Source organism: Eucalyptus grandis, chromosome 4, assembly GCF_016545825.1.
Source record: "Eucalyptus grandis isolate ANBG69807.140 chromosome 4, ASM1654582v1, whole genome shotgun sequence".
Taxonomy (NCBI): Eukaryota; Viridiplantae; Streptophyta; class Magnoliopsida; order Myrtales; family Myrtaceae; genus Eucalyptus; species Eucalyptus grandis.
In genome coordinates, this window is record NC_052615.1 from 20150979 (window position 1) to 20177208 (window position 26230).

The 26230-nt window shown below is 37.1% G+C and overlaps 1 protein-coding gene across 2 annotated transcripts; it reads right to left on the bottom strand.

Annotated features, from left to right (window-relative positions):
• Positions 1–1027: 1027 nt before the first annotated feature.
• LOC104428174 (ankyrin repeat-containing protein BDA1) lies at positions 1028–5737 on the bottom strand. Of its 2 annotated transcripts, XM_018866052.2 has the most exons (4): positions 5067–5737; positions 3152–3262; positions 1401–1874; positions 1028–1318 (listed from the first exon to the last, which is right to left on the bottom strand). In XM_018866052.2, the coding sequence occupies exons 1-4, from the start codon at positions 5691–5693 to the stop codon at positions 1301–1303; spliced, it is 1230 nt and encodes a 409-aa protein (XP_018721597.1). In that variant the 5' UTR covers positions 5694–5737; the 3' UTR covers positions 1028–1300. The 2 variants fall into 2 exon arrangements, with proteins under 2 accessions (XP_018721597.1, XP_010039478.1); XM_010041176.3 differs by having other exon boundaries at positions 1028–1874.
• Positions 5738–26230: the final 20493 nt, after the last annotated feature.

Sequence of the window (26230 nt, forward strand, 5' to 3'; positions counted from 1 at the left end):
TGTGATAATTATAATTGTGAATACAATATATGTATCATTGTTTAAAAGAGATCAAGATAGATATAAATGTGATCGATCGATCTAGGGTACTGCATACTAAATCTATTCAGATTATAACGCCCATTATGAGCTGCTATATATTCCTAACAGATGTATAGCAACGAGCTTTCAAAGTATGCTGGTCGCACAGATTATTCACCAGTAGGAATGTTGAAGAGAGGTAAAGAGAATCCTGTTCAGCCCACCATATGCGAGTGGGAGATGATGATTTTATTAGTGATGGGCTTAAGGCCCGTCCGCCCATGTTGGGCCTAAAAGCCCGGCCCACAGGAATAGGGCCCGTGGATGGAGGGACGTATAAAAGGGATGAGAGAGAAGGAGAACATACCTTTTGGAAATCAACGTACGTACATCTTCTCCCACGCGCTCTCTCTCTCTCTCCAAAAAGAAAAGAAAAACAGTAAGCGTTTTCCTTCCCCTCAAGGCGTCATCGGATCGAACAGGACCGGATTCTCTTCCTCTTATCGGCGTCGGTGTCTAATTTGTGGCTAACAAAGTATGCTCGAATCCGTGGTGTGCTTTAGAATCGGTAATACGTGTTTTTCCTAGGCTTGTCTTCCGCATTGCTTTAGGGGTTCGATTTAGTGTCGAATCCACTTTTCGGGGATCCGTTTTTCCCAACAAACATTTATAGATGAGTTGATATATATAGTAGATATCACATGATCAAGTTGGTTTTTAAGGTTTAGCTCGGCTTTTGTTATATTCTCGGTTCTTTTTTCTCGGTTACTTTATCTAGTAATAACCCTTAGGGGGGTTGCAACTGTATTAACTTGTTATGTTTTACAGAATCATGCAGTTTGCCTCTTTCTATAAATAAAAAACCTAAATGCATTTTGTGCGTGTACACTTCGAGCATTCATGTTTGCGAGTTGTAACTCAGTGCTTTTTTGTTTCCACTGCATCGAAGTTAAATAAGGAAAATAAAGCTATTCAAAGTCTCGGCTTCGAGCAAAGAGTAAAGGCCTATTGGGATCAATTTATTAATAGATGAGTCCATTACATGCAACAAATGAGAAAGAGTCTAGTTCTTGACAACCTCAAGACTAGAAACATAGATTTTATTCCACACGTGAGAAGAGTACTTTAGAGTAAATAATACTCGCCAACTATTTCCGATCCTTCAATTTGAGGAAGTTGCCGACGCGTCTCCCTGTGGCAAACTTTTTGAGTTGGCGTGGGTATGTGGAGTACTTCATCAAAAAGTAATATGCGAACGCAAACGTGGGAAGCAGATAGCTCAGGTAAATTGCCGCTCCTGCGACACGATCGGGTTTCGGTAATTCGATTCTAAGGGTAACAAAGAAGGCATAAGCGATGAGAAAAGTTAAAAGGTGAACCGTTCGAGTGTGAGCCACTAGGGGAATAGCGGTGATCCAGATCGTGATGAGGGAGGCCATGAAAACCGTACTGTTGAGGACCATGAACCAGTATAGTTTCGAGCCAGTCAGGATAGAGTTTCCGGCTTCATGTGGTTTTTCAACAGCAATGGCACTGGAATTGGCAGTAACGACAGTGGACTTGGCTGGATGATTTGGAGAGTTATCCTCCCAGTATCCTCCTGGAGGACTGAGTGCGGCTTGGTAAGTGGCAGTCGCAATTAAAGTGGCCACTGCAAGGACTATATTGCGAGCGGATTCATCTCGGACGATGAACAAAGATGCGAGCCTCTCAAAGATAGTTAATTCCATGCTTAATAACTCTGATAGAGAGAGGGCGGGAGTAGGCGGTCTTCCTTCGCGTCCATTTCGGAAGATTTTCATAGCTGTCTTCTTCACATTTATTTTGAAATTCTCAACTGTCCACTTTCCGATCTGGAAGAAATGCAAAAGGCACAAAATGAAGTGTATATCCCTTGAATTATAACTCCTGCTTTGTCACTAGCTTTACTATTTTGAACAAGATAACTTTTTTACGGCACTCACTTAAGGGACAAATTTTTTTTCGTTCACTTGTGCATCATAACTTCTAAAAAAAAAAAATCCATATAAGTGCCATTACTTTTTAAAAATGTTCACGGAAGTGTAAAAAATCCAACAAGGTATGGCACTTATAGTGGGCCTTTTTTTAAAAAAAGAATTATGGTACTCAAGTAATCGATTGAAAATTTATATAGCACTCAAGTGATGAAAAAAAAAGAAGTCATATTACTCAAATGAATGCCATACAAGAGTTATGATACTCAACTAATCCCGAAAAAAAATTGCTAAACCTTATTTATCAAATGCAATCATTTTAACCTATGTAATGAAATCCTAGATGTTTTCAAGAAATGCCATTTAGTCATTTTACCCGAAATTATTTACGTGATAGTTAGGAATTGCCCTGTGAGTTGTAACATAGGTGAATCCACAAATGTGCTAATCTGATTGACCAATATTTTCCACAAAAATTTAGAACTTGATCAAGTCAACTGAAAGAATTAAGAATCAATTTCATTTTGCACAAAAGTCCATTTGCAATGAAGAGAAAGACTACCTTAGACATGTGTGTTTATGTCGTTTATGCATAAGATTCAACTTATTGAAGAGTAATTTTTTGGTCCACACGGTTGTGTTGTATTGTCCTTGTTAGCTTCCATTTCACTAGCTTCTATCTTGTACAATATGTTCGATGGACTGATTTCGAAAGGAGGAAAAAGATTTTGCTTATCAGTAGGAAAAACAGAATATTGGAAAAGGATGAATTAAGTTACTATTGTGTGAGGTAGGAGTGTATCACGATGGAAAGAGTTGGAAGAGAGATCTAGAGCTCACTAGAAATGAGTCTTGTAGGGGTCTGAAGGGAAACAATTTTAATTTTACATTTTATCGCCACTGTCTAAACTGTAAGCAAGGTGATCTTAATATCACTCCTTTCTTTCCCTTTCAATTTTCCTATATCCTCTGACCAAAACAGTATTAGGCCAATCAAAATGAACTCAAATTAGACGCATCACGAGCTTAAAATAGTTTTACCACTAGTAGCTTTTGAAATGAAACTAGGGGCTTGTTTTGATAAATCTGGAAAAACAAGCCTAGGTAATCTTAGGCGTTGAAAATAGAAGTAAAACATTGTTTGATAGAGAGAGGTCGCAAGTAGGAGATCTTACTAATCCTTCAATGCCTGCACTCTTCCCACTATCTTGCAAGATTTCCTGAGCTGTCTTACCCTGGAAGTTCTTCACATCTAAATCGACATGTGCATGCAACGCCAGTATGATCTGGAAGAAATGCAAAGGGAACGGAATGAAGTATGTATCCCTTCAATTTCAATAACTGCTTAGTCACTAGCTTTGCAATTGTGCATAAAGTGAGCTCATGACATGCAAGTTTGAGTGATACTAGTGATGCAACGACTGATGTCCCATGGGAATGAGTTTATGAAACCTTATTTATCAAATGCAATCATTTCAACCCATGTAATGAAGCCCCAAATGTTTCAAAAGGTGCAATTTAGTCATCTTGCTTGAAATTATTACATGATAACTAGGATTTGCCCGTGTGAATTTTAACATGGGCGAATTCATAAAAGTGCTAACACAATTGACTATGATGTTTCATGAAAGTTTAGGACTTGACCAAGTCAACTAAATGGTTTCATGTTGTATATGAGTCCTTTTGCTATGAAGAGAACAATTACCATAGACATGTGTTTATATCCTTTATGCACAAGATTTAACTAACGGGGAGTAATTTTCTCATCCACAAATTGATTATTTATGATTGTGTTGCATTGTCCTCATTCACTTCCATTTCACTAGCTTCTATCTCATAAAATATGTTCAATGGACTGATTTTGAAAGGAGGAAAGAGGCATTGCTAATCAATAAGGAAAAACAAAATACTAGGAAAGGATGAATTGAAATACTTTTGAGTATGGTAGGAGTGTATTATGATGGAGAGAGTTGGAAGAGAAGTATTCATACAAAACCATCCAACTTAGAGAGATCTAGAACTCACTAAAAACTGAGTTTTATGGGGGTCCAAGGGAAACGATTTTAATTGTACATTTTCTTGCCACTGTCTAAACTCTAAACAAGGTGATCTCTATATCACTCCTTTTCTTCCCTTCCAATTTCTCTATATCCTCCCACCAAAACAAAGTGAGGCCAATCAAAATTATTACAAATTAGAAGCATCACCAGCTTAAAAGAGTTTTACTAGTAGCAGATTTTGAAATGAAACTATGGGATTGTTTTAAATCTGAAAAACAAGCGCTAGCATGGGTAATCTTAGGTGTTGAAAATAGAAGTAAATTTTTTTTTTTTATAATAGCCAAAAATACACCACTGAATATCCTTAATTCTTGCCAAACATGGAAATGCGATTACTATTGATAGGTTTTAACAATATAATTGTGAAGATTCTAATTACTATTCACTACACGGATCACTAGTTTAAGTGAGTATTTTGACTATATTGAGTCTTTTAAGTCAAATACTGATTATCTCACAAGTTTAATATCATTCAGTGTTAAATTTTCTGTCCAACGCTAAATGGGTTTTCATATAGGCCCATATGTGACTATTAAATTAAACAAAACAATAAAGCGTAACCTACCTACTAATATTAACATTATCTTAATATGAGTATCTGCCTTTTTTATTTTTTTTTTTTTTTTTTTTAAAGAACTACTTCTTGATCTAATTTTTCCAACCCATCCGAATGGCATAAAAAGATTTTATCATACATTTTATGGAATAATTTGAAGAGATATAAAATGATTAGAGTAATCACCAAGTAAACAAGAATGGATCCACATGCAAAAACTGGATTCAATATGAGAGTGGAGCCTACGCTCTCGTGATGTCCATCCCTCCTAATCCCTTTGCTTCTCTCCATAAAAAAACAAACAAACAAACGAGGTGACCCCGTTCAAATCTCCCCTCTTTGAATGTTTCTGACATCATGTATTTTCAACTCTTGGTATTTTATTATCATAACATTTGTTCCGGGACTAGAGATTGTCGAATTCAAGGATCAAAGAATAAAAGCACGAACAACCAAGAAATCGATGAACTATACCTCTTTTTGTGGCTCTCCAGATACAGAAATGTGCATGACAGTGTTATCATCTTGGTCTTTCCAATTCAAAATTTCTGTCAAATGGACTCGTTTAAGCCATCCAAACAAAACCTTGAATGCTTTGAGATTGTGGTTCTTAACGGCAACGTGAACCGCAGTCTCACATCGGCTCGTTAAATCTTCAATAGATGATTTGCAAGCGTAAAGGATTTCAGCTAGAAGTTCCAGCTCTTTGTCTCCCTCTTTTTCGGCAACGTAATGCAAAGGGGTAATCCCGCCTCGTCCGTAGACTCGGATCAACTTAGGGTTAAAGTTCATCAGTGCCCTCACAGTTTGGTATTGTTCTTGTTGCAAAGCCAAGTGTATGGGGCTATAACCCTCCGGATTCAGCTTCTGAGCCAATGAAGGCCTCAAGATGGCCAACTCCATGGCCACTTGGGTTTTTCCAGCAGCCGCAGCAAGATGTAGAGGAGTATTTGGGAAGGGGTGCTTAGATACGCGATCTAAGAGCCCTCGCTCCTCCACAATTAAGTAATGTAGCTCATCAACATCATCATTTGCTATTGCTTGATGAAGCTGAGACTCCCGAGCCTCTTTTTCTTCTTTCTCGAGCAGACCCCTGGCCATTGTGTTAATAGGGAAATGTAGTAGCAGAAGAGGGGGTTTGCTGGGTGATATGATCGATGGAAGTGGTGAACTTGCAAAATCATATGTTATTTGGTGCCACGGTCAAGGAATATTGACTTAGCTGATTCAACAAGTGTACAAGTGGGCCCAATGGTAGGTTGGGGGTGAGTGGGGCCCAACATTTCTTTGACGGCTCAGATTCTCAGGAAATCATCAAACTTGTAACTTTACGCTTGTCTCTTGCTTTCTCACTTTATGGTCTTTCGCTTCTTGTTGTGTTTTGCAAGAATTGCATGACGCGATTTATCGAGAAGGAAAAACTCTACTATGTCATGGCCCGTATATTGAAGTCAAGCTGTAAAGTACTGTATGGTATACATTTTTTTCTAAAATCCGGATCAAACATTTAATACTATGGTGCCTCAGATGAATTTTATCTAGAAATGTTTTTGATGGAATGTTATTTATATTGGTGATATGTAAGGCGGCATGTTATATTGTGGTTTTGGTTTGATGCTCATAGTCAACCTACATATTTAGACATGACGTTATGTATGTGTATGGACCGATTCTACTTCGGGGCTTAATTGTAGCTAAAGCGTTTTTCGAGACTTAATTAGAGCGAACTATTATTTTTGTACCTCATCGCCTGGCAAAGTGTGACCATGAAGTCTTCTTGACATGAGCATAAGATGAGGTTGACATATGCTAGCTATGCGATATTACATTGTTTATGATATGGTGCATGTCTTATGATTTTTTGGAATATATGCAATGCTTGTAAAATGAGTAAACGTAAAGCATACTCGTTTCTAATGCTGCATTATTCTTAACTTAATCTCATAGGAATGGTGATTTTGTGTTCTTTTTTTTTCATGTAAATAAAAAGCTAATAAAGTTGGAAGCAAAATAAATTGTGCCACTTCCTTCCCATCAACCCCTCAAATCTTTCCAAGGTAATGGAAAATCAGTCACACCTTACTTGTTATTGCTGATCCCAAACTAAAGTAGATACTTTGCAGAATTTAATCATACATTTGACGTATTAATAGCACTTGACTTACTTCCTCCTTTATTTGAACAAGTCTATTTATAAACCTGCGAGATTTGATGAGATCACTGCCAACTATTATAAAAATTCTATCAACCCCTCACGCTTCGTCTGATCTTTTTGCCTTGTACTAAATGTGGGCAAATTTAATTGGGTAGGTAAATAAGGACTGAAAAGATTTAAACTCAAAACCCTTTAATCTAATTCTATATGAAATTTGGTAAAACCACTACCAACTATTCTAAAAACTTAAACTATTATATCAATACATGGTTTAATATTTAAATATTCTATCAAACCGTAAGAACAAAATTATCTCCTCAAGCTCAAGACCTCGCATCAGTTCTTGCTTCAATTCAATATATGCAGGCAAGCTCTCTACTCATTTCTAAAACAGTCATCAAATGAAGATTTTGAGTTTCAAATTTAACATCGAATTAGCTCAAAAATAAAGCTCGTTAAATCATGGGTGCATCCAGACCAAAAAAATCATGGGTGCATGACAAATTTGACAATTTATTAATAACTGTGAATTAATGGCGGAATCTTCATCATTACTCCTCTCTAATGAAGTTGGTAATTGAGCTTTCCATAATCATGTATCAGATGGCTTCACGTATTTTTAATCTCAAAACCTTTTAACTCAAAAGTTCCAAGAATGCTCTCGTGAATAATAACTACGTATTGCAAAACCGTAATGCAAAATTAGTTCACATGGCTACTAGTTTATTTTGACAAGGGGTTAGATATTTAAGCTAAAATAGCTAGTTTCCAATCAGAGTTTATAATTTAAGCTCCATATATAAATGTTAGTAAGTCGTCAAGAGAACTAGTAATTTGAAATATATTGGTAATTTTGTATAAGAATTTGTAGATATAACCCAATGATAAGTTTGGAAATACATCTTGTGAACTATTGGAACAACTAGTAATTATGTGGTTATCAATAAACATCAAGTGAACTCTAATAATAGTTAGCAATTGACAAAAGAATAGCCCAAGTGCCAAAACTTAGTATGAGAAGATAATTAAATGTCAAAAGTTAGGAAATCCTACGTAGCAATTTTTTTATTAATATTACTTGCCTATGTAGCTCGCCGGAGAGTTGACTAAAAAAAAAAACGCTAAGATGATGTTGTTTTAGCGCAGATTTGAATTTTAATATAAATATTAATTAAATTAAATTTTAAAAAATTTAAAGAAAAAATGGTTGTAGGACATCAAGGCTCAGCCTTCGCCGCCTTCCCCACCGTCGCCGATAAGGCTTGGTGACCCAACCAACCAATGTTGAGGGCCTACAAGCCTTCGCCCAGATTTGAGGTGAGGGCTCACAGGCCCTCACTACCACTTGACAAATGTCACTAGCCCTTGGCTAGGGCCCGCCGACCTCAACCGACCTTTCCCCCACCGTTGCCGGCCCTTCTCGGCAATGGCGAGCTAGCAACAATGGGGAGGTGACAACAAGGGCTAAGCTCTCGCCTTCTACCTCTTCCTCCTTTAAAAAAAAGAATCAGTATTTGTTTTGCCTCTTATTTGAATTTTAATATAAATATTAATTAAATTAAATTAAAATTATTTTAAAAATAAAAGATGGAAATTCCAGGCAGCCAACGTGGAGCCCTCACCACCGCCTCCTCCCCACCGTTCCCGGGAAGGGCCAGTGACAATGAGGAGCCTTCGTCGCCTGTGATCTCCATCATCTTTTTTTTTTAATTAGTTTTAAATTTAATTTAATTAATATTTATATCAATTATTTACCTACGTCAACACCAAAATGATGTTCTTTTTGCACTTGTTTAGCCACGTCGGTGTGTAAAACGATGTTATTTTATACTTGCCTCGCTAGAAAATCGCTACGTCAGCATTTTGGTAAAATTCTCTCGCCTTTAGCACTTAACTAATCCATTTGGCTTCGATTTTAGCACTTAAGTGTCACTTTCTTAATTTTGACACTTAAGTGTCCCCTTGTACCAAGTTTTGACACTTCAAAGGTCCAGGTCTCGTTAGTAATTTCATATAATACTTAGTAACATTATCAATCAGTAAGCTATGCATATAAATATTGGTAAATATTGCAACAATTGGTAATTTCAAAATGATCAAAGAAAAGTAAGTAGGTGACTCAAACATTAAGCTAGAATTAGTTGGTGACTTAATGGTAGAAAAATGGGCAAGTCACTTAATTAAGGTTGGTAATTTTGAATTACCATTACAAATCTTGGAAGTATATATTAGAAAGTCCAATCCATAAATTTAAGCTGATATGGGATGGTATTTCCTATGTAGCACCGACACGGACACGCGACATGCGACACGACACGACATGACACGACACGCCAACACGTCATTTCTTAAAAATAGAGAATTTCGACATGTTCCGACACGTTATATATTAAATATATTTTTATATATACATACATAAATAAATAATAATAAAAATAGCCTAGAATTAATTTACACGAAGAATATTAAATATAATATCATTCATTATTTTAATTTGTTACAATAATACACAAAACTTAGAGAAAAAAAAACATTTTTTAAAGCAAAATGCTGAAATGATATTTTTAAATTTATTTATTTATCATATATAGCATTTTTTTTATTACTTCTTTCATAGTAAAAGACTTTAAAAAGAATTAAACAATTCTAAAAAAATTAAACTGAAAAAAAAAAAATGTTGACCCCGCGCGTGTATATTTATAGCAATTTTATTACTTCTTTAATTACTTCTTTTGTGTATATTTATATTTTGACCCTTCAAGTATTAGAAATTTTTAAAATTGACCCCGTGCGTGTCGGAATTGCATATCGGAATTCTGGACTCACGTGTCGGAGAGAGTTGACCACGTGTCGAATTTTTCGACACTCATTGACGGCGTGTTGGAGCGTATCGGGACGTGTCGGAACGTGTCAGACATGTGTCGGAGTGTCGGACACGACACGAAGGCTTCCGGAGAGTGTCCGTGCTACGTAGGGCATTTCTACACCCCTCTCATGCATAAGCCTAACGTTGACATTTGGGTTTGAACACACATATACAAAAGGAATAGTGTGGTTTCATATTTAAATATTCCAACATTCCTTATCACGCATAGACTAGGATTTCCTACTCCGATACCATGTAAGATTTTGTGGGAGTCCTCTCAATTATTCTTAAAGTTTAAGTTGATAAATAGAGGGAGACTGCATGAATATAGAGAACATATAGTTTTCATTGTTAAGCAATTTCAAATAATATTTCAACACTCCGTCTCATGTGCAAGTATTGATACTTAAAAAAAAAAAATCCGTCAGTAACTTAATAATATATTACTAGCTAAATAAGCATGCATATAAACGAACTGTGAAAAGAAGAATAATGTCTCTCTTTGTTTTCTAAAAGTCGAAATTGCGATAACTACTTGGAAGACCAAAAAGCAAATTGCTGGCCGTCGATTAAAGAGAAAAAAGAAGAAGCAAAGTTCTAATGCCGACAAAGATTATTGAGCATGAAAAAGTAATATCCAAATTGTGATGACTACTCTAGGTTTAAAATTATCTCAACCTCGTCACTACTATGTGATTAAAAAAACTAGGATTAAAACTAAACTTGAGACATATGTTACCTTAAACCTATTTTTTTTTATCATTGATACTACAGGGCTGGTAATTTCTGACACAAATTAATATGTTTATGCACGATTATAAGGCGAACTCGAAAGCAACACGAATTGACATGAATTTATTATATGCGAGTTTTATAGCATGGTCAATAAAAATATAGGTGTTTTTCAATTGCACGACTTAACATGATTATAAATCCAATCAAACCACATAAATTTGAGTTGCCAATTCTTGTGAAAACATATTATAAGCATTTATAGCAAATAAAGAGCAGTTTATGTGATGATATTTTTAAATAAATATTTTTCCATATACTGCATATAGAGTAACATATACCTACAAATGGAAATGCTCTATGTCATTTACCAGACGACCTTCTTCTATTCTATTGTTTTTCTTCTTTTCTTTTTTTTCTTTTTTGGGTTTTTGTCTTGCTATATGTCAACTTCTTTTTGTATTTTCACTTTGCTATCACATGGAAAACGTTTGTATTATTATGTCTTTATCCCGTTCTTTGTCGGGAAAAAAGGAGAATTCTTGGAGAATTCTTGGAGATGAAAAGTGCTTTGCATCCTTGACTAGTTAATAACTTAATAGTGTTGGAATTTTGTTTGTTAAAACAAAATGAGTGCTTTTTACTTTATCCCACATAGAAAAGGTGGGAGCAAGTGGGTAGTTTAAATATGTGGGTTTTCCTTTTTGTAGTTAAATGAGTGATTAGGTGGGGCTAGACCCCACCATACTAGCGTGCGGGTGCGCGAATAATAAACATTCAAATCAATTCATTTTGAAGTCACCACTAATTTATTATTGGTCAATTAAAAGTCTAAATAGTGGGAGAATATTTTACTTTGCAAATCAGAGATTCATTGATATAGAAACTTGATTACGCTAGACAAATCTAATGCCCTTTTAGTACGTTTTATTTTTTATTTTTTAAAAAAGTATTTTGCATGCAGTCTGAGTTAATTTTAATTCTAAACCACTATCATGTGATGGATGATTATGTAGATATGCATAGTGACACTCAATAATCAAAGCGATAAATAAATTACCTAAGGAAATACAAAACCCCGATGCTGTAAACAATAGAAAAGCTTCATTAAATCCACCATATCAAGTGTTTTGCAAAATGTTAACTCGACCAAATAATGTATGCATGATCTAAACACAATTTCTAAATGCAATGTCAATTAATTCTTCTTCTTTTTTCTTTTCATGATATGCAGTATGAATAAGCATGAAATGTCATTACTAATTGATCCTATCTTGACAATTTGATTATTAAAACATTGGCATTAAGACATGTAACTCTCTAGATGGGGCGCAACATGCAACATGAATTTTATGTAATTAATAAATTTATTCTATTATTAAATTTGGTCTATATGAGACATGGATGCAGTATTATTTAAGCTTTTCTTTATGAGTTAAAATAAGAAATTGCAGAAACTTACATGATGGCTTTGACAAATTAGGAAATAATATTTATTAAATCTTTAAGATGCAATAAATAAAGTTTATGCTTTCTTAAATTGCTATCTAATTCCTAATGCACATAGGATATAAATTTATAAATTAAGCAACATCCGTAAAATGAGTGACTGGATGCATACTTATCTCTAAAGCTGCATTATTCTTTGCTTGATCTAATAGGAATGGTGATTTTGCTCACCCCTCCCTGTCAATTTCCTTTTTTCCTCTTTTTTATTTCTCCATTTAGAGTAAAGAGCGAATAAAGCTGAAAGCGAAATAAATAAAGGGGGTAAAGAAGAAGAAGAAGAAGAAGAAGTTACCGTGCCCCTTCCCTACCAATGACCCATCGTATCTTTCTTAGTTAATTGAAAAGCATTCACGCCTTACTTGTAATTAGGGGTGATCGATTCTCAAGTGGATAGGTTCTAGAGTTGGAATATGGAACCTACCATGATATAATCTATTCCAATTTTTGGACCTCGGAACCTACCCTATTTGCCTAAAACTGGTTCTAGAACATACTTGCTTTTCCGATCCATTTCTATGGTCTATCCGATCCATTTCCATGGTCTATCCGAGAACCAATGTTTTTCCTTTTTCTTATTCATTTTTTACAGTAAAATCATATGAGGTTATGAGTAATAAAAAGATTCAAAATAAAAATGAACGGAAATCTCTATCCGCCAAAAATAACATGTAGTCATATATAATTATAAAAGATAAAAAATTCAAACACACAATATAAAACTTAAATTATAAAACTACATTCCCCATTCTTCTATAAAAAAATATAGTAGAAGAGGAAAGATTGGCGAGGAATTCCCAAGAGGATAAAAGACAGAGTGCTGATGTTAGCATTTAGGTAAAAAATTAGGGTTTTGCCATTTAGCTTATAAAATTGATTTCAAAATAGGGCAGTTTGGTCCAGTGCCTAGATGGATATTCACTCGGAACCTGTTCCCGGATATAGTCCTGGATTAGTTCCAACTATATCCGATTGCCAGATCTATTTTTCAAGTGGTCCGATCCGGTTATAGGGTAGAACCGATCCAGTTGCATACCTCTATTTGTAACTAATCCCAAACTACAAAATACAATTTGCAAAATTTATTAATACATTTGAGGAGTTAATAGCAATGGACCTGCTTCCTCCTTTATTTGAAACAAGTCCACTTATAAACCTAAGCACACCATTATGTCTAGAGCTATGACCTTGCATTGGTTCTATGATTCGATTCAATACATGGAGGTGAGTTCTCTACTCGTTACTATAAGGACTTAATAAATGAATATTTTGAGTTTCAAGCTTAGTATCAAATTAGCTTGGAAAGTGAAGCTCTTTAAACCATGGATGCACGACAAAATTTGACAATTTATTTAAGGAAATGTGCATTGAAAGTTCTAAAATTTATCACAAAAAATGTAGTTGTTTTATAAAACTTTTAAAATGTGCAACTAAGTCGTAAAACTTGTCATGAAAGTACTATTGAGTTCTACAACTTTTAAATAGTGCAATTAAATTCTAAAATTTATCAAATTAATTCAATCAACTTATTTCATTAATTGCACTTTTTAAAAAATTTTAAACTCAATTACACTTCCGTGACAAAATTTAGTACTTCCAGTGCACTTATCACATTTATTTATAAACTAGTGAGTCAGTCAGTGATGATTTCTGCATCACTTGCTTCCCTTCAATGTCATTGACAGTTAACATTGCTCTAACTCATTTCTAGTTCTCTTGCTATGGATTCTTAGCCTGTCAACGGCTATATCCTACCATCCAATGATCATTGACCGATGCAATTGTGCGAAACGACTTGCTATCAATCATCCAATAATCCTTATGAGTATGTCACCTTCCAAAAAGTTTACATTGATGACAGACGAACCATGGTACCTTCAAATCCTCCTAAGCACCTTGTTATACTTCTCTTGCTCTCTGTCTATCAAGATCCTCATCCTCATGATCCAATCCATCTTCAGTGAACTCATAAAAAGACCATCAATATTATCGCAGTTTTCCTAAAATTATCACCACATCATTACGAAGAACATCTGCACTTGTCACGAAGATCATTAAGAATTGTTTTGGAATCATCACCACATCAAGGTTTGTTCTGGAATCATCAAAATACCATGGGGATGTTTTCCCAACAAAGAGCATTAAGAACCATCATCCAAGAATGACAAGGTCATAAAACTCATTTCTTATGATTGATTCTTGTGGGTTCGGGTTTAATCTAAAATTGGGGACACTTATGAGTGAATGTGTATCAATTGATTTTAATATCTTCCTTGCTGATTATAATAAAACCATCTTTTTTATCTCTCCCTGTGTAGTAGACACATCACCAAACCACGTAAATCCACTATAATCAAGTTTTTTTTTTTTATGTAATCTATTTCTTACTCACATCATTTTTTGCAGTTTTGTCCAAATTGCCTTGGATTTCTAGACTCCCAACGATTTTGACCATTTATTATTCATACATGATTCTATCATATCATACTTTCGTGATAGGTAATGATATATAGCAATGGACTAAGGTTTATTTGGTATTTTTGAGATCTATCTTCTTACATCCAACCTTTTGTTTGGTGGTAAGTCACTTGAAAGGTCGCTTTTAAAGACTAGATGTTAAAAGCAAAAATTGATGATGTTGAATTTATATAATATCTATTTTTACATGCAACCTTATGTTTCTTGATAATTCTATTTATTATTTCAGCCCATTGTTTTCTTTTTACACTGGATTTCCGATGTCGATTCTATCATTGTAAACACTTTTCTAGCATGTATCGACCTTAGTCATGTATGATTCATCAACTCATGTAATATGCGTATTTTCAATGACTAAAAATAATTTGCAGGAACCACTTTAAAGACCTCTAATTTGATACGTCAAGAAACACTAGCGGAGTAAAACTTGCTGTTTAATTAGGATACTTTGAATAATTTCAGTACTAATTTACCGATGTTTATAGCCGTTGCAGTGGTTCATGTGCAACCCAAAGTAACAACAATAAACTGAAACCATTTGGCTAGTGGGCATAAGAAAAAAGAAACTTGAACTAGCAAAATTCGATGTTCATATGCAATCAATGTGAATTGCTTATGTTATCATCATAAAAAACCTGGTTGAATACGTTTGGTCAAGTTCTTCATTGGATCCTTGTGGGTTCTCTAGCTAAGGCTTGTCTTTACTTTTTAGGCAACGTGGCCGACCATTCTTGGATTGACTCTGTCGGGCAACGCATAAACAGGCCCATTATCAATTTTTGGGCCATGGAGTCAATGTTCATGGCAAAAGATTGTGCTCGGCCCATGAGAGAGCTCATTCCGTCCATGCCCAGTTGAACAAGTTGATTCACCTGCCGTCTTTTATGGATTAGTATTAGATCCACCGCATCGCATGACGACTTCCGAGCAAGCCCATTGGTGGCAAAACGGGCGTCTCATGCAATCAACGACGCTTATCACAAGCCTACTAGGTTCAATCTCGTGCAAAATCTTATCTTCTAATACACGAATACATGTCTAAATATCTTTATAATCTTTAGTTTGATCTGTCTTGTATATGTCAATTTAGAATAAATAGGTCAAAGTCAAATGTAAATTATTATTTTCCACGAAATTGGACAATTTTGAGACTCGTGCCATATCATTTTTTTTGTAGTGTTAGATACAGTGTTTGAGGGTTGTAACTTCTCGATTTTATTTTTCTTTGGGCTTTGATTTAACAATTGCACAAACAACTATAGTTCGAGAGGGGGGCCATTGGTTTGAACCCTGTCGCTTGGTGCAAGTTGAAGATTTTGCACAAATGGAAGCATAAATAGATGTAGAGTTTCAATGGAGGGATTTTAGTTTTGACTTTTTGCTTTATTCCAAATTTAGCAATGGATGCAACTTGACTTTTTTCTGATCTTGAATGCCGAAAACTTCATGATTTATAAATGTAGACACGTAATAATTTCCATAATTTCCCAATATTTGCATAATATTTTAAATATGGAGTAGAAAGTGAAAAAATTACTCTTAAGTATTCATAAGTCCCAACAAAAACCAAAAGCAGAGCAGACATACACAAACCAGGAATCATAGTTTGATCGAAACTTGGGTGGAAGAATTATTGAGAAGCACGGCAGAAACCCGATACTTTCACTTGAGAAAATTGCTAAGGTAGGATCTTAGTTCAAACTCATCAACAAATCTAGTTGAACCCACGTTCACTAAGAAATTTAAACTAAGGAATAATGGACTAACTAAAATATATTAAGTACTTCATACCACACCATTTTTCTTTTTTTATTGTGGGACTTTTTAAACATGACTTACATGTACATATCATCAAGTATAACCAAAGGAAATGAGACTTTGATCTTGATCCACTTACTCCTATTATGTTAATCTTATTCACTGCTATTGGAATCTTGGTTTTTTCCACAGTGAAAATTATTTCTTATGTACAAATTTTGATGAACCAAGAGGATAAGCTAAATATGAAGATTCATCTCATGCATCAACTAATAAATTTTGATGTGTTCGCTAGTCTACATGTGGGACTAATTTGTCGCATGCGCGTGGCTACCCATTATTAAAAATTACCACAAATTGATCTGATGGTTTAGATTGTGCGTATATATTAGGCCTTTTTTTCTTTAACCAGGACTCTCGCACGCATGCTCTTATTTTGAAGAAAAAAATGACTCTTCAAAGCTGGGCAAGTCTCACTAAAAAGTAGCTTAAAATCTATTAATCATAATGGATATAGCACTGATAAATCTTGTCGTCTAAATGATGTAGCACCCGTGTATTTTAACTGCACCAAACATATTAATTCTAAAAATTACAAAAAAAAAAAAAAAAAGAAGAAAAAGATATCCAAGAACATCATACGGTACTTGCAGCAAAAAAGTGACTCATAGTCATTGTTGACCTAAGAAAGTTATATGCTACTTCCATTAGTGTAGAGAGAGAGAGAGAGAGAGAGGAGACCACACAGCAATAAAGCCAAGATCTGAAAAGCCCTTTTAAATATGAAGTGAAATAGAGATAGCATGAGGAGCTCGCAGCTCTATGCATGGAGCTGCGTGTGGATATATTTTGTTTTATAGCATATTGTATTCGAGATATTCGACTGGACTTCATGCAAAATAAAAATAAAAAATAAAAATCGGACCATCAATTATCAATTGACCTATGAACTGAAAAAGGGAGTGCATGTGGAACCACATGCGAAAGGCTTCCTTTCTCTTCTTTCCTTTTTTCCTAATGCTCTATAGGCCCGAGAATTATAAAGCCTAAGGGATGACAGGAGACTGAAAATGAGTTCTCCATATCAAGGCAAGGCCAAGAGCGCTTGTTCCTCCATGGACCATTTACCCCACGAACAACCCTAGACTTTATAATATGGCTAGGGGTATATACAGTATATGTATCTGCAGGTGCAAATGCTCCATGTCGTTTACCCGACAGACTCCTTCTTCTATTCTCTTCTTTTTGTGGTGTTTATCTTGCTACATGTCAGCTCCTTTTTGTATTTTCACTTTGCTATATTATATATATATATTACCATGTCTTTATTCCGTTCTTTGTCTGGGAAAGAACAGAGAAATGAAAAGGAGAATCCTTGGAGATGCAAAAAGCAATCTACTTTACATCCTTGACTAATAAATAGCATCTTCAATCTTGATTACTGGCAAAACTCAGAGGCTAAGGAAATAATACTGGGGGTCCCGTCAAGACTATCTCTAGGCTTTATTATTGATAACTAGCAAAAAGACAACATAAAGACATTAGGCAAAGCCAACTTGGTTTTGTTTCTAGGGGCACCACATGAAAATCACTTAAATCAAGACAATAGAAATAGATTTAGTTTGGCATAAGAAAGTTAATCTATGATAGCGGTAAAGCCAACTCGTATTTATCTATATGAGCACCACATGAAAATCACTTAAATCGAGATGATTAGGGGTGATCGGTTCCCGGTTCGGTCCGGTTCTAAGGTGGAACCGGGAACCGGACTGGGAGAATCAGTTCCCAATTTTGGGAACCGTGGACCGAACCGTTGGTCTTAGGACGGAGAACCGGACCGGACCATCGGTTCCGGTCCGGTCCGGTCCGGTCCAAAAGAATTGGCACTTTATTTTTTCACTAAAGAATGACCATTTACTAAAGAATAATTATGCTCCGGACCGATAAATCAAATTCGATTTGCGAGCAATCTAATAAAACTACTCACACATATTTCCACGTGCAAAATATTCAAACTTCACTTGTGTGAATATCAATCATAGTTTATGTGTTTCATGCTTAATTTTAACTTTTAAGCATAAAATCCATGAACAACGTGATTAAAGGTTGTGCTTGGCTTAGGTTTTATAGACAATCTATTTTCTATACTTTGAATGTTTAATCGATATGAGACTTTTTAAGGCTTGAAGTGTCTTGTCGTTTGCAAGTGAGGGGAGCAAGAGAGAGAGTGTGAGCATGAGGAGAGTTTTTTCTATAAATAAAGAGTAACAACAAGAGTTTTGGTGGTCTCTTGGCCATATAAGAGGTTGTTACCTAAATTGCAATTCCGATTACAATAAGTTTCATATATAATATTAATATATTATATGTGTTTATATATTATATGAATATAAATTATATATAAAAAAGTTTGGTCCGGTCCGGTCGGTCCGGTTCCCACCTTGGAACGCCAGACTCAAGACTCAAAGTCTATTCTCATTGACAGTCTCTAATCCGTTGAAGAAAGGTTATCCAGAACTGGATGCTTTGTTCAGGATTTAACCTTATCTTCTGGAGAAGATCTCGTGGCTGGAGAAGACATATCAGAATCCTTTGATTGATCAAGTTTGATTCAATGACTGAAGATTCGATGATTGTCTAAATATTATTGGAAGGTTCTACTTATGGAAACCGAGATCCTGATTGTATGGGCGAACAGGATTGATGGGCTATCAACACGTTCCTTCAATAGCTCGAACAATCTTCCTAATTGATTCCGCCCAATGGGTAGATTGGAGGAATTCCTTTGGTAAGTGCCAACGGGTAAGATGGCATAAAGGAGTATATAAGGAAGATGTTCTTAGTTGTTCAAGAAGTGCGCAATAGAAGAATTCCAAAGTCTAAAGCTCCTATTTGTTTAGATAAATCCTTTGAGCGAATACTTGTATACAAAAGAGAGTCTATATTTGTGAGAGACCTTGAGGAGGTGTGGTAGAACATCTACACTGTGGAATCAAGGCAAAGCTGTGCTGTAACTTCTCTTTTGATCATAGTGAAATTCAGCCGGTGGGCTGTCAGTGCGGAAGAGTGGACGTAGGCTTGGAATAAGCCGAACCACTATAAATCCTGTGTTCAATTTTCTCTTCCTTACTCTCTATACCTCGATCGTATTTCAATTTGTTAAGAATTGCTTCTGTATTTGAGACAAATTGTTTGTGCGCCTATTCACCCCCCCTCTAGGTGTTTATACTAGCAATATCACCTACTAGCTGATTTAGGGAGGGTTTAAATATCTTATGTTAAAAATCTCATATCTCATGAGTATTAAAACTCAACATTTAGTCATAAAAGACAGGAAAAATACCAAAAAAGTATTAAACCTATTGCATTTGTACCAATTCAGTCTAAACCTTTTAATATGGTACCGATTCAGTCCATCCGGCCAATTTTAGTCAGCTGATGTTGACGTGAACGTCGGCTAGTGGTTAGACGCTGACGTGACAATTTTTATGATTTTTTAATTACATTTTCAATTTTTTTATTATTTTTTCTACCTTCTTCCTAGAGGTGGAGGGCGAGCCTCCTAGGGCTGTCGAAGAGGCGGCTTCGCGCAAATCTAGGCCAGACTGGCCGAGGCCGAGCAACCCTCACCAGCCGCCGGCGAGGGTCGCGGCCTTAGCTTGGCCTCGCCCAGGGCCGCAGGCAAGGTGGCTTAGCCCAGATCCCACTGTACACATATTGTCCGCTTTGAACACTAAGTCTTCATGGTTTTGTTCCTCTCGAGGTAACCCACACTACCCCCAAGAAAACGTATTCTAAGGGAAAAGACTATTGTTGGGATAGAGGTGCGTCCTCACCAATGTGGGTGACCTATAGGAAACAAAACCTTGAGGGAGGCTGCGCGATTCTGATGAGGCATGTGTACCCATAAAGGACAATATATTGGCTTAGGAGAGAGATGACGATGAGTTCGTCCCTCTGCCCTTGCAATATGCGTTTTCTTGGGGTAGTATGGATTGCCTCAACATAAACAAAACCGTGAGGACTTAGTGTCCAAAGTAAACAATATGTGTACAGTGCAGACCCGGGATGTTACAAGTGATTTGGGCTAAGCCGCCTCGTTCGCGGCCTAGGGCGAGGCTGAGCTAGGGCCGCGACCCTCGCCGAAGGCTGGCGAGGGCTGCTCGGCCTCGCCTAGGGCGACGGGCGAGGCCGGCCTCACCTAGATTCGAGTGAAGCCGCCTCGCCAACGACCTTAGGATAGGCCAGGCGAGGGTCGCGAAGCCCTCGCTTGCCACCAGTGAGGGTCGCGGCCCTCGCCTAGTGGCTAGTGAGCCTCACCAGAGGCTCACTGGCCATCGCCAGGAAGAAGGCAAAAAAAAAAAAAAATCATAATAAAATTAAAAAAAAAAATCATAAAATTGCCATGTTAGTGTCCAGCCAACTTCCATGTTAGCGTCGGCCGACCAAAATTAGCCGAATGGATTGAATTGGTACCAAATTGAAAAGTTTAGGATTGAATTAATACCAATGCAATAGTTTTAGGACTTTTTTGGTACTTTTCCCCATAAAAGACATATGATAAGTGTCGCGACCTACTCCTCGGGGAAGGGAATAGGTTTAGGGACATTACCTAAAGGACGAGCCTACGACCTATGATCAGGCACAAGCTCTCTCAATCTCATATCTCACGTGACATTATGATGCTTATAAAAACTTTGCAATAAAGAATTGCTCCAAAATGAGACATGAGAGTGTACTTCACTTTTTACCAAATTAGAGAATCTATGGTCGGGAACTTGATTACATAATGTCTTTTCAGTACCTCTTGTTCATTTAAAAAAAGATTTTTGTCAAGTAGTTTGAATTAATTTTAGACTAATCCATTAATATGTTAAATGATTATGCGGGTGTGTAATCATTAAAATAACAATCAGCAGCCAAGGAAATCGTTAAATAAATTGCATGGGAGAGCAAAGATTTAACACTAAGGAAAAAATAAGTGTTAATCCTAACTAGACTGAAGGAAAGCCAAAATCAACATATTAATATTACACAATCAATGGCATTTGTCTCTAATGACAATTGAAACAATAAGGTCGAGCCCTAAAGGCTTGGTCAACCTTGAATACAATGATGTATTGACGGCCTTCTATAGTCCGAAATTCTATTTTTTAAAACTTTTCAAAGAGTTTTAATTTCTTTGGAACTTTTTGGTTTTTAAATTATCTTATGAATTTTCAACCATTCCAACATTTTAGATTTTTTTATGTTTTCTAACAAATTTATGAATTCTTTTATTTTTTAATATTTTTTGAATTTTTTAATATTTTTTCGAACTTTCTATCTTTTTAATGACTTTCTCAAATTTCAAATTTTTCATTGATTGTCGAATTTTCTAGATTTTTTATTATTTCCTAAATTTTTTAAAACTTTTTTATCATTTTCTAAATTGTAATTTTTTAAATATTTTTTCGATTTTTTAATTAATTAATTTGTTATTATTACACTCGGGGCAAGGGTTCGGACTGGGTTTACCCCATCCGACCATTGACTCACTCAAATCCGGATTTGACCCAGTCGGTTTAAAATATGAAAGAAGATGTTCAATTTTTAAATTTTTTAATGATTTTTCTATATTTCTTTCTTTTTCTCTTTTGTCTTCTTCTCTGTTTTGTCTTTTCCCCTGTACCATCTTCTTCTTCATGCCTTCTTCACCGATCGTCTCCCTCCATCTGTCTGCAATTTATTTCCAGAAACTAAGGGGGTGTATGATAAAAATTATTTCTGTTCCAGAAATGATTTTTATGTTCCAAACCAATTTCTGGAATAGAAACTTGTTTGATAACGCTTATCAAATTTTCTATTTCTGGAATAGAAATCTATTCCAGAAATAGAAATGGAGGAGAAATCAATTTCTGATTTCTCCCAACCCTAATTTCACTCTTCTCTCCCTCGTACGCCTCTTCTTTGCCTCCTCCTCCGCCTCTTCTCTGCCTCCGCCTTCGCCTCTACTCCGCCTCCGCCTCTCCTCCGCCTCTGCTCTGCCTCCGCCTCCACCTCCGCCTCTGCCTCTCCTCCGCCTCTGCTCCGCTTCTTCTTTGCCTCTGTTCCGCCTCTCCTCCACCTCTTCTCTTGCTCATCCACATCTGCTCTCGAATCCACCCCCTCGCCGCGACCCACTGTCCTCGCTTGTTGTCCGAGCACCCCTCGGCAATAGATCTCCTCCGCCTCTGCTCCGCCTCTGCCTCCACCTCTCCTCCGCCTCTCCTCTGCCTCTCCTCTTACTCATCAAACGAATTTCTATTTCTGAAATATAAATTTTATTCGATTATCAAACAGATTTTTTCCTCGAAACTCGTCTAGAAATAGAAATAGAAAAATTCATTTCTGTTCCAGAAACTATTTCTGGAACAGAAATGTTGTCATGCGCCCCCTAAAACTCTCGACACCAACGCTTCCTTGGCCGCCGACTAATATTCTACTTCGGGCATCGACAACGAACGTCCAGCTACAACACCTGATCTGGCCCACTGACCTGGCACAACGGCGCCGCCTTGATCAAGCCGAGCATAATGCTCCGCCCTCGTCCTACCGGCGGCAACTGGATGGCCACGAGAGCCGCGGCCCGTGCCTCGGAACAAAAGAGATCTGCGGCCTTCGTGGGTCGCCACAAGAGCGGCCGCGTGTCGAGGGGCGTCGGCTACGTCTGGGAAGCTAAAAAAATCACAGGAAAACCTCGACTAGGTAGGACGGTGCCTAGACGACTCAATTCCGGTTGAAAACAACGAAACAAGACTGGGTCTCATTCAGACATTTTACAGAACAGATGGAGTGCTCTATCAAAAACGAAAGATTCCCGGCCCAACGGGACCGGGATCTGCATCAGGACTCTCGACAGCCAAACCAGGACGCACACAAGGACCTAGCAAGAGACGGATGGTGGCCGGAGCTCGCGTGAGCCAAACAGCTATGAGCTCCCGCCCGGTATGCCCGAAAATATGGCAAAATGAGGGTTGGGGCTTCCCGGTTTGGCTCAAGGACGCCAGCTAGAGGCTCCCTCATTCTCGGCCCTTTAGACTCTCTCCGCTCTCCCAAAAAATCCCCCCGCCCTTTAACGCCGCCTCCTCTCCTTTTCAGCTCTTACCCTCCTTGTTTTTTTAGCGACGACAGCTACCTTTCGCAGACGCGCACCACACGACATTCTCGGTCGAGCGTCGCGCGCAGCCTCGCGCCCAACCGTCCTCGCCTCTGTCCTTTTGTCCTTTTCTTCCTGTTTGTCGCGAAGCCAGCGGCCAACGGCAGGGAAGGAGAAGATAAGAGGAGAGGGCCGGGCCGGGGAAACATAAAAAGAAGAAGTGGGCTGGGCTGGCTCACGTGGGGGAAAAGAAAAGGGAAAATGAAGGAGGTACTGGGCTAGGGCTGGCCCTAGCCCCGCCCAGATGCTCTCTCTCTCTCTCTCTCTCGGTTTTTTCTTAAATATATTTAAATTAAAAATATTTCCATTTCTTAATTTTTAATACTAGTAATGATAATGCTCCTAATGTCTATGTGCGATGCAATTTAATGAAAACACGATACATGTTAATGAAAATTAGTTAGTTTACTCTTTACTTTTTCTTTTTTAGAGACTAGCTCTTAATTTTCTACGCGATTAAGTTCTATGTAAAAGAAGAAAAATTTAGGTGTTAACAATAAGGAAAATGATAGTGAAAGAATTAACTGCATAAAAACCTCACTTAGTGAACTCTTTCAACAAGATGGCGGCTCGGGTGCAATGAACAAAATGCTAGTGGCACCAACTTTACCGGCTCAAAATTACAGGGCAAGTACATGAGATGATTATCATGCATACCATAAAGAGCCACTATCGTGTTTAGGGAGCAACACATTTCAGTAGTAGAGGAAACTGCAACTTTAGGCTCGATATTAACTAAGCTGAAATGAATCAACATAAACTATTCAAGTAACATAAAAAAATTTGTACACTTATGAGTTTTAGATGCATTCCTTTCTCTAATTGAAGATGAGATTGTGTCCAAGAATTTCAAGAAGTTTCACCATCTGCTTTTTGATTTACACGGACGTAAATCTATTTCCCCTCCATATGATTAAAACTAAAGTCAGCAGGATTGAGTTGTTGTCCTAATATTTATGTTGAGTAGGGCTTTCAGAACCTGTACCTTATAGAGAAGACAATTGATGTTGTTGATTCGTAAAATTAGGTCCATCGGCATATTTGAAGTCACCATACTGCAAACGTTCGTGAAAAACAAACATTTCAATTACCAGTAGAATCTATTTTCCCAAAAAATAAGTATCTCCATTTTTTGCACCATCTGTGCCTTGTAGCTTCTTCCGTGTAAAACGTGTCTGGCCTTTTAATATGAAGCGAAACAGAGAGGGCAGGCGGAGCTTGCAGCTCTATGCATGGAACTGTGTGTGGTATAATTTGTTTAATAGCCTATTCGATTCGAAATATTCGTCTACCTTTGTGTAAATCAATCATGGTAACATCAATTGTTAATTGACCATAAACGGAAAAAGGAAAGGGCGATGAGAGCATGTTAATGTTAGAATCTTTAAAAATTAAACACCCCTTCATTTAACAATTTTAAGTTTTTACAACATTTAATAGTGCTCCCACTAAATCTTTCATATATCGAATAGAAGGTCCTGAATCCAAATCTTTATGGACCTTTATTTGTCTCAATTATTATATACTTATATGCTTAATCATAGCCAAAGATTCAGCCTACACGTGAGAGGGACTAGTGGAAAATTGTTAAGTATTGACCATGCCTTTACCTAACAGATTAATCTTTTTACATAACACGTAGGTCGTGTTGATTGTGAGCTAGATTCTTTTGGCGGGACGTGGCTCAATTCCTAATAAATACACCTTATTATATGAGTCCAACACCTTATTATATGAGTCCAACGACTTCTCATAAAATCAAATGATATCAACTATGAAACGTGCATGTGCTAGACTCCGCTCATTAAAATCTGCTCAAATCAAAGTGTTTCCCGAGATGAAGTTGCCACAAGGCAAGTAATCCAAGCCTGCTCATGTCATCCATGAATTCAGCAAAGACTAAATTAATAGGACCATATAAACTCCTAATTTAAAGCTAACTATCTCTGCCTTGTCCTTTTGTTACGACATTTGTGGGAGGAAAATGGCGACCAAGCGTTCGGCAAGCCGAAGCAATTCTTCTTTTATGTTCCCAAAACGAATATGAATTGCTATTTAATCAGTTTTTCCGTCTATGGCAGACAAATCGAGGGGCGAGAGAAGTGGGAACGAGCTTGCTCGATTGATCTTAATGTGGATGTGAACGTGAGCGTTGAGAAACAGAACTCTGTTGAGGAAGGTCTGTTGAGCTGCCTTGACTAATTTGGAAAGCACGCAGGCACTTTGGCGACTCCATGGCTTGCGAGTCCTCATCTTCAGATCGTGTTTCTTAATTTCTTTGGGAGGCCTCCGTCTCTCAGCTACAGAAGGTGATGCGACTGTGAAATCATATTATTATGTTATCCAGAACGAAGATGTAAACTAAGCATCTTACCATGTGGAGCCTCCTTCGCGGAGCAGTAACTGTCGAAACCAAGTGTCTTGCACTGGCAGTGTCGTGCTATGCCACCAAAGCAAAGCAACGATTGATGATTAAAATGACTTGCGTCTGGAGTCAAAGCGATAGAATCAACTAGCTCTGTCTGACAGGGTTGCTTTCTGCTGGTGTTCTGGAAAATGCAGCAGCCCTGGTATTATGTGCTTGTTTACTGAGAATGGCTGGTGCAAATGTATGAACTTTCAATAACTTGCCTCTGATTTTATGGGCTTTTCCGTGCGGCTGTGCCAATATTTACTATGTTTCACATGCTCATAAATCGGTATAAATGTAAACAGAGTCGCTTGTTTCAGAGAGTTCCATGAATTCGCTGCAAGATTCCCCGTTTGAATGGACATTTGAACCTGAAAGATTTTATTATAGATGGACATCACTTTTTCCATTGCATGTATGTATCAAATATCAACAAGCAAATCTCCTAGCTTATAGATTTAGGGGAGATGCTTTTCTATCCTGGGATCAAGTGCTGGTTGAGCAGAAAAGGGCAGGTAAATCGCCGATTAGGACGTGAAAATTGAGCCGAGAGAAA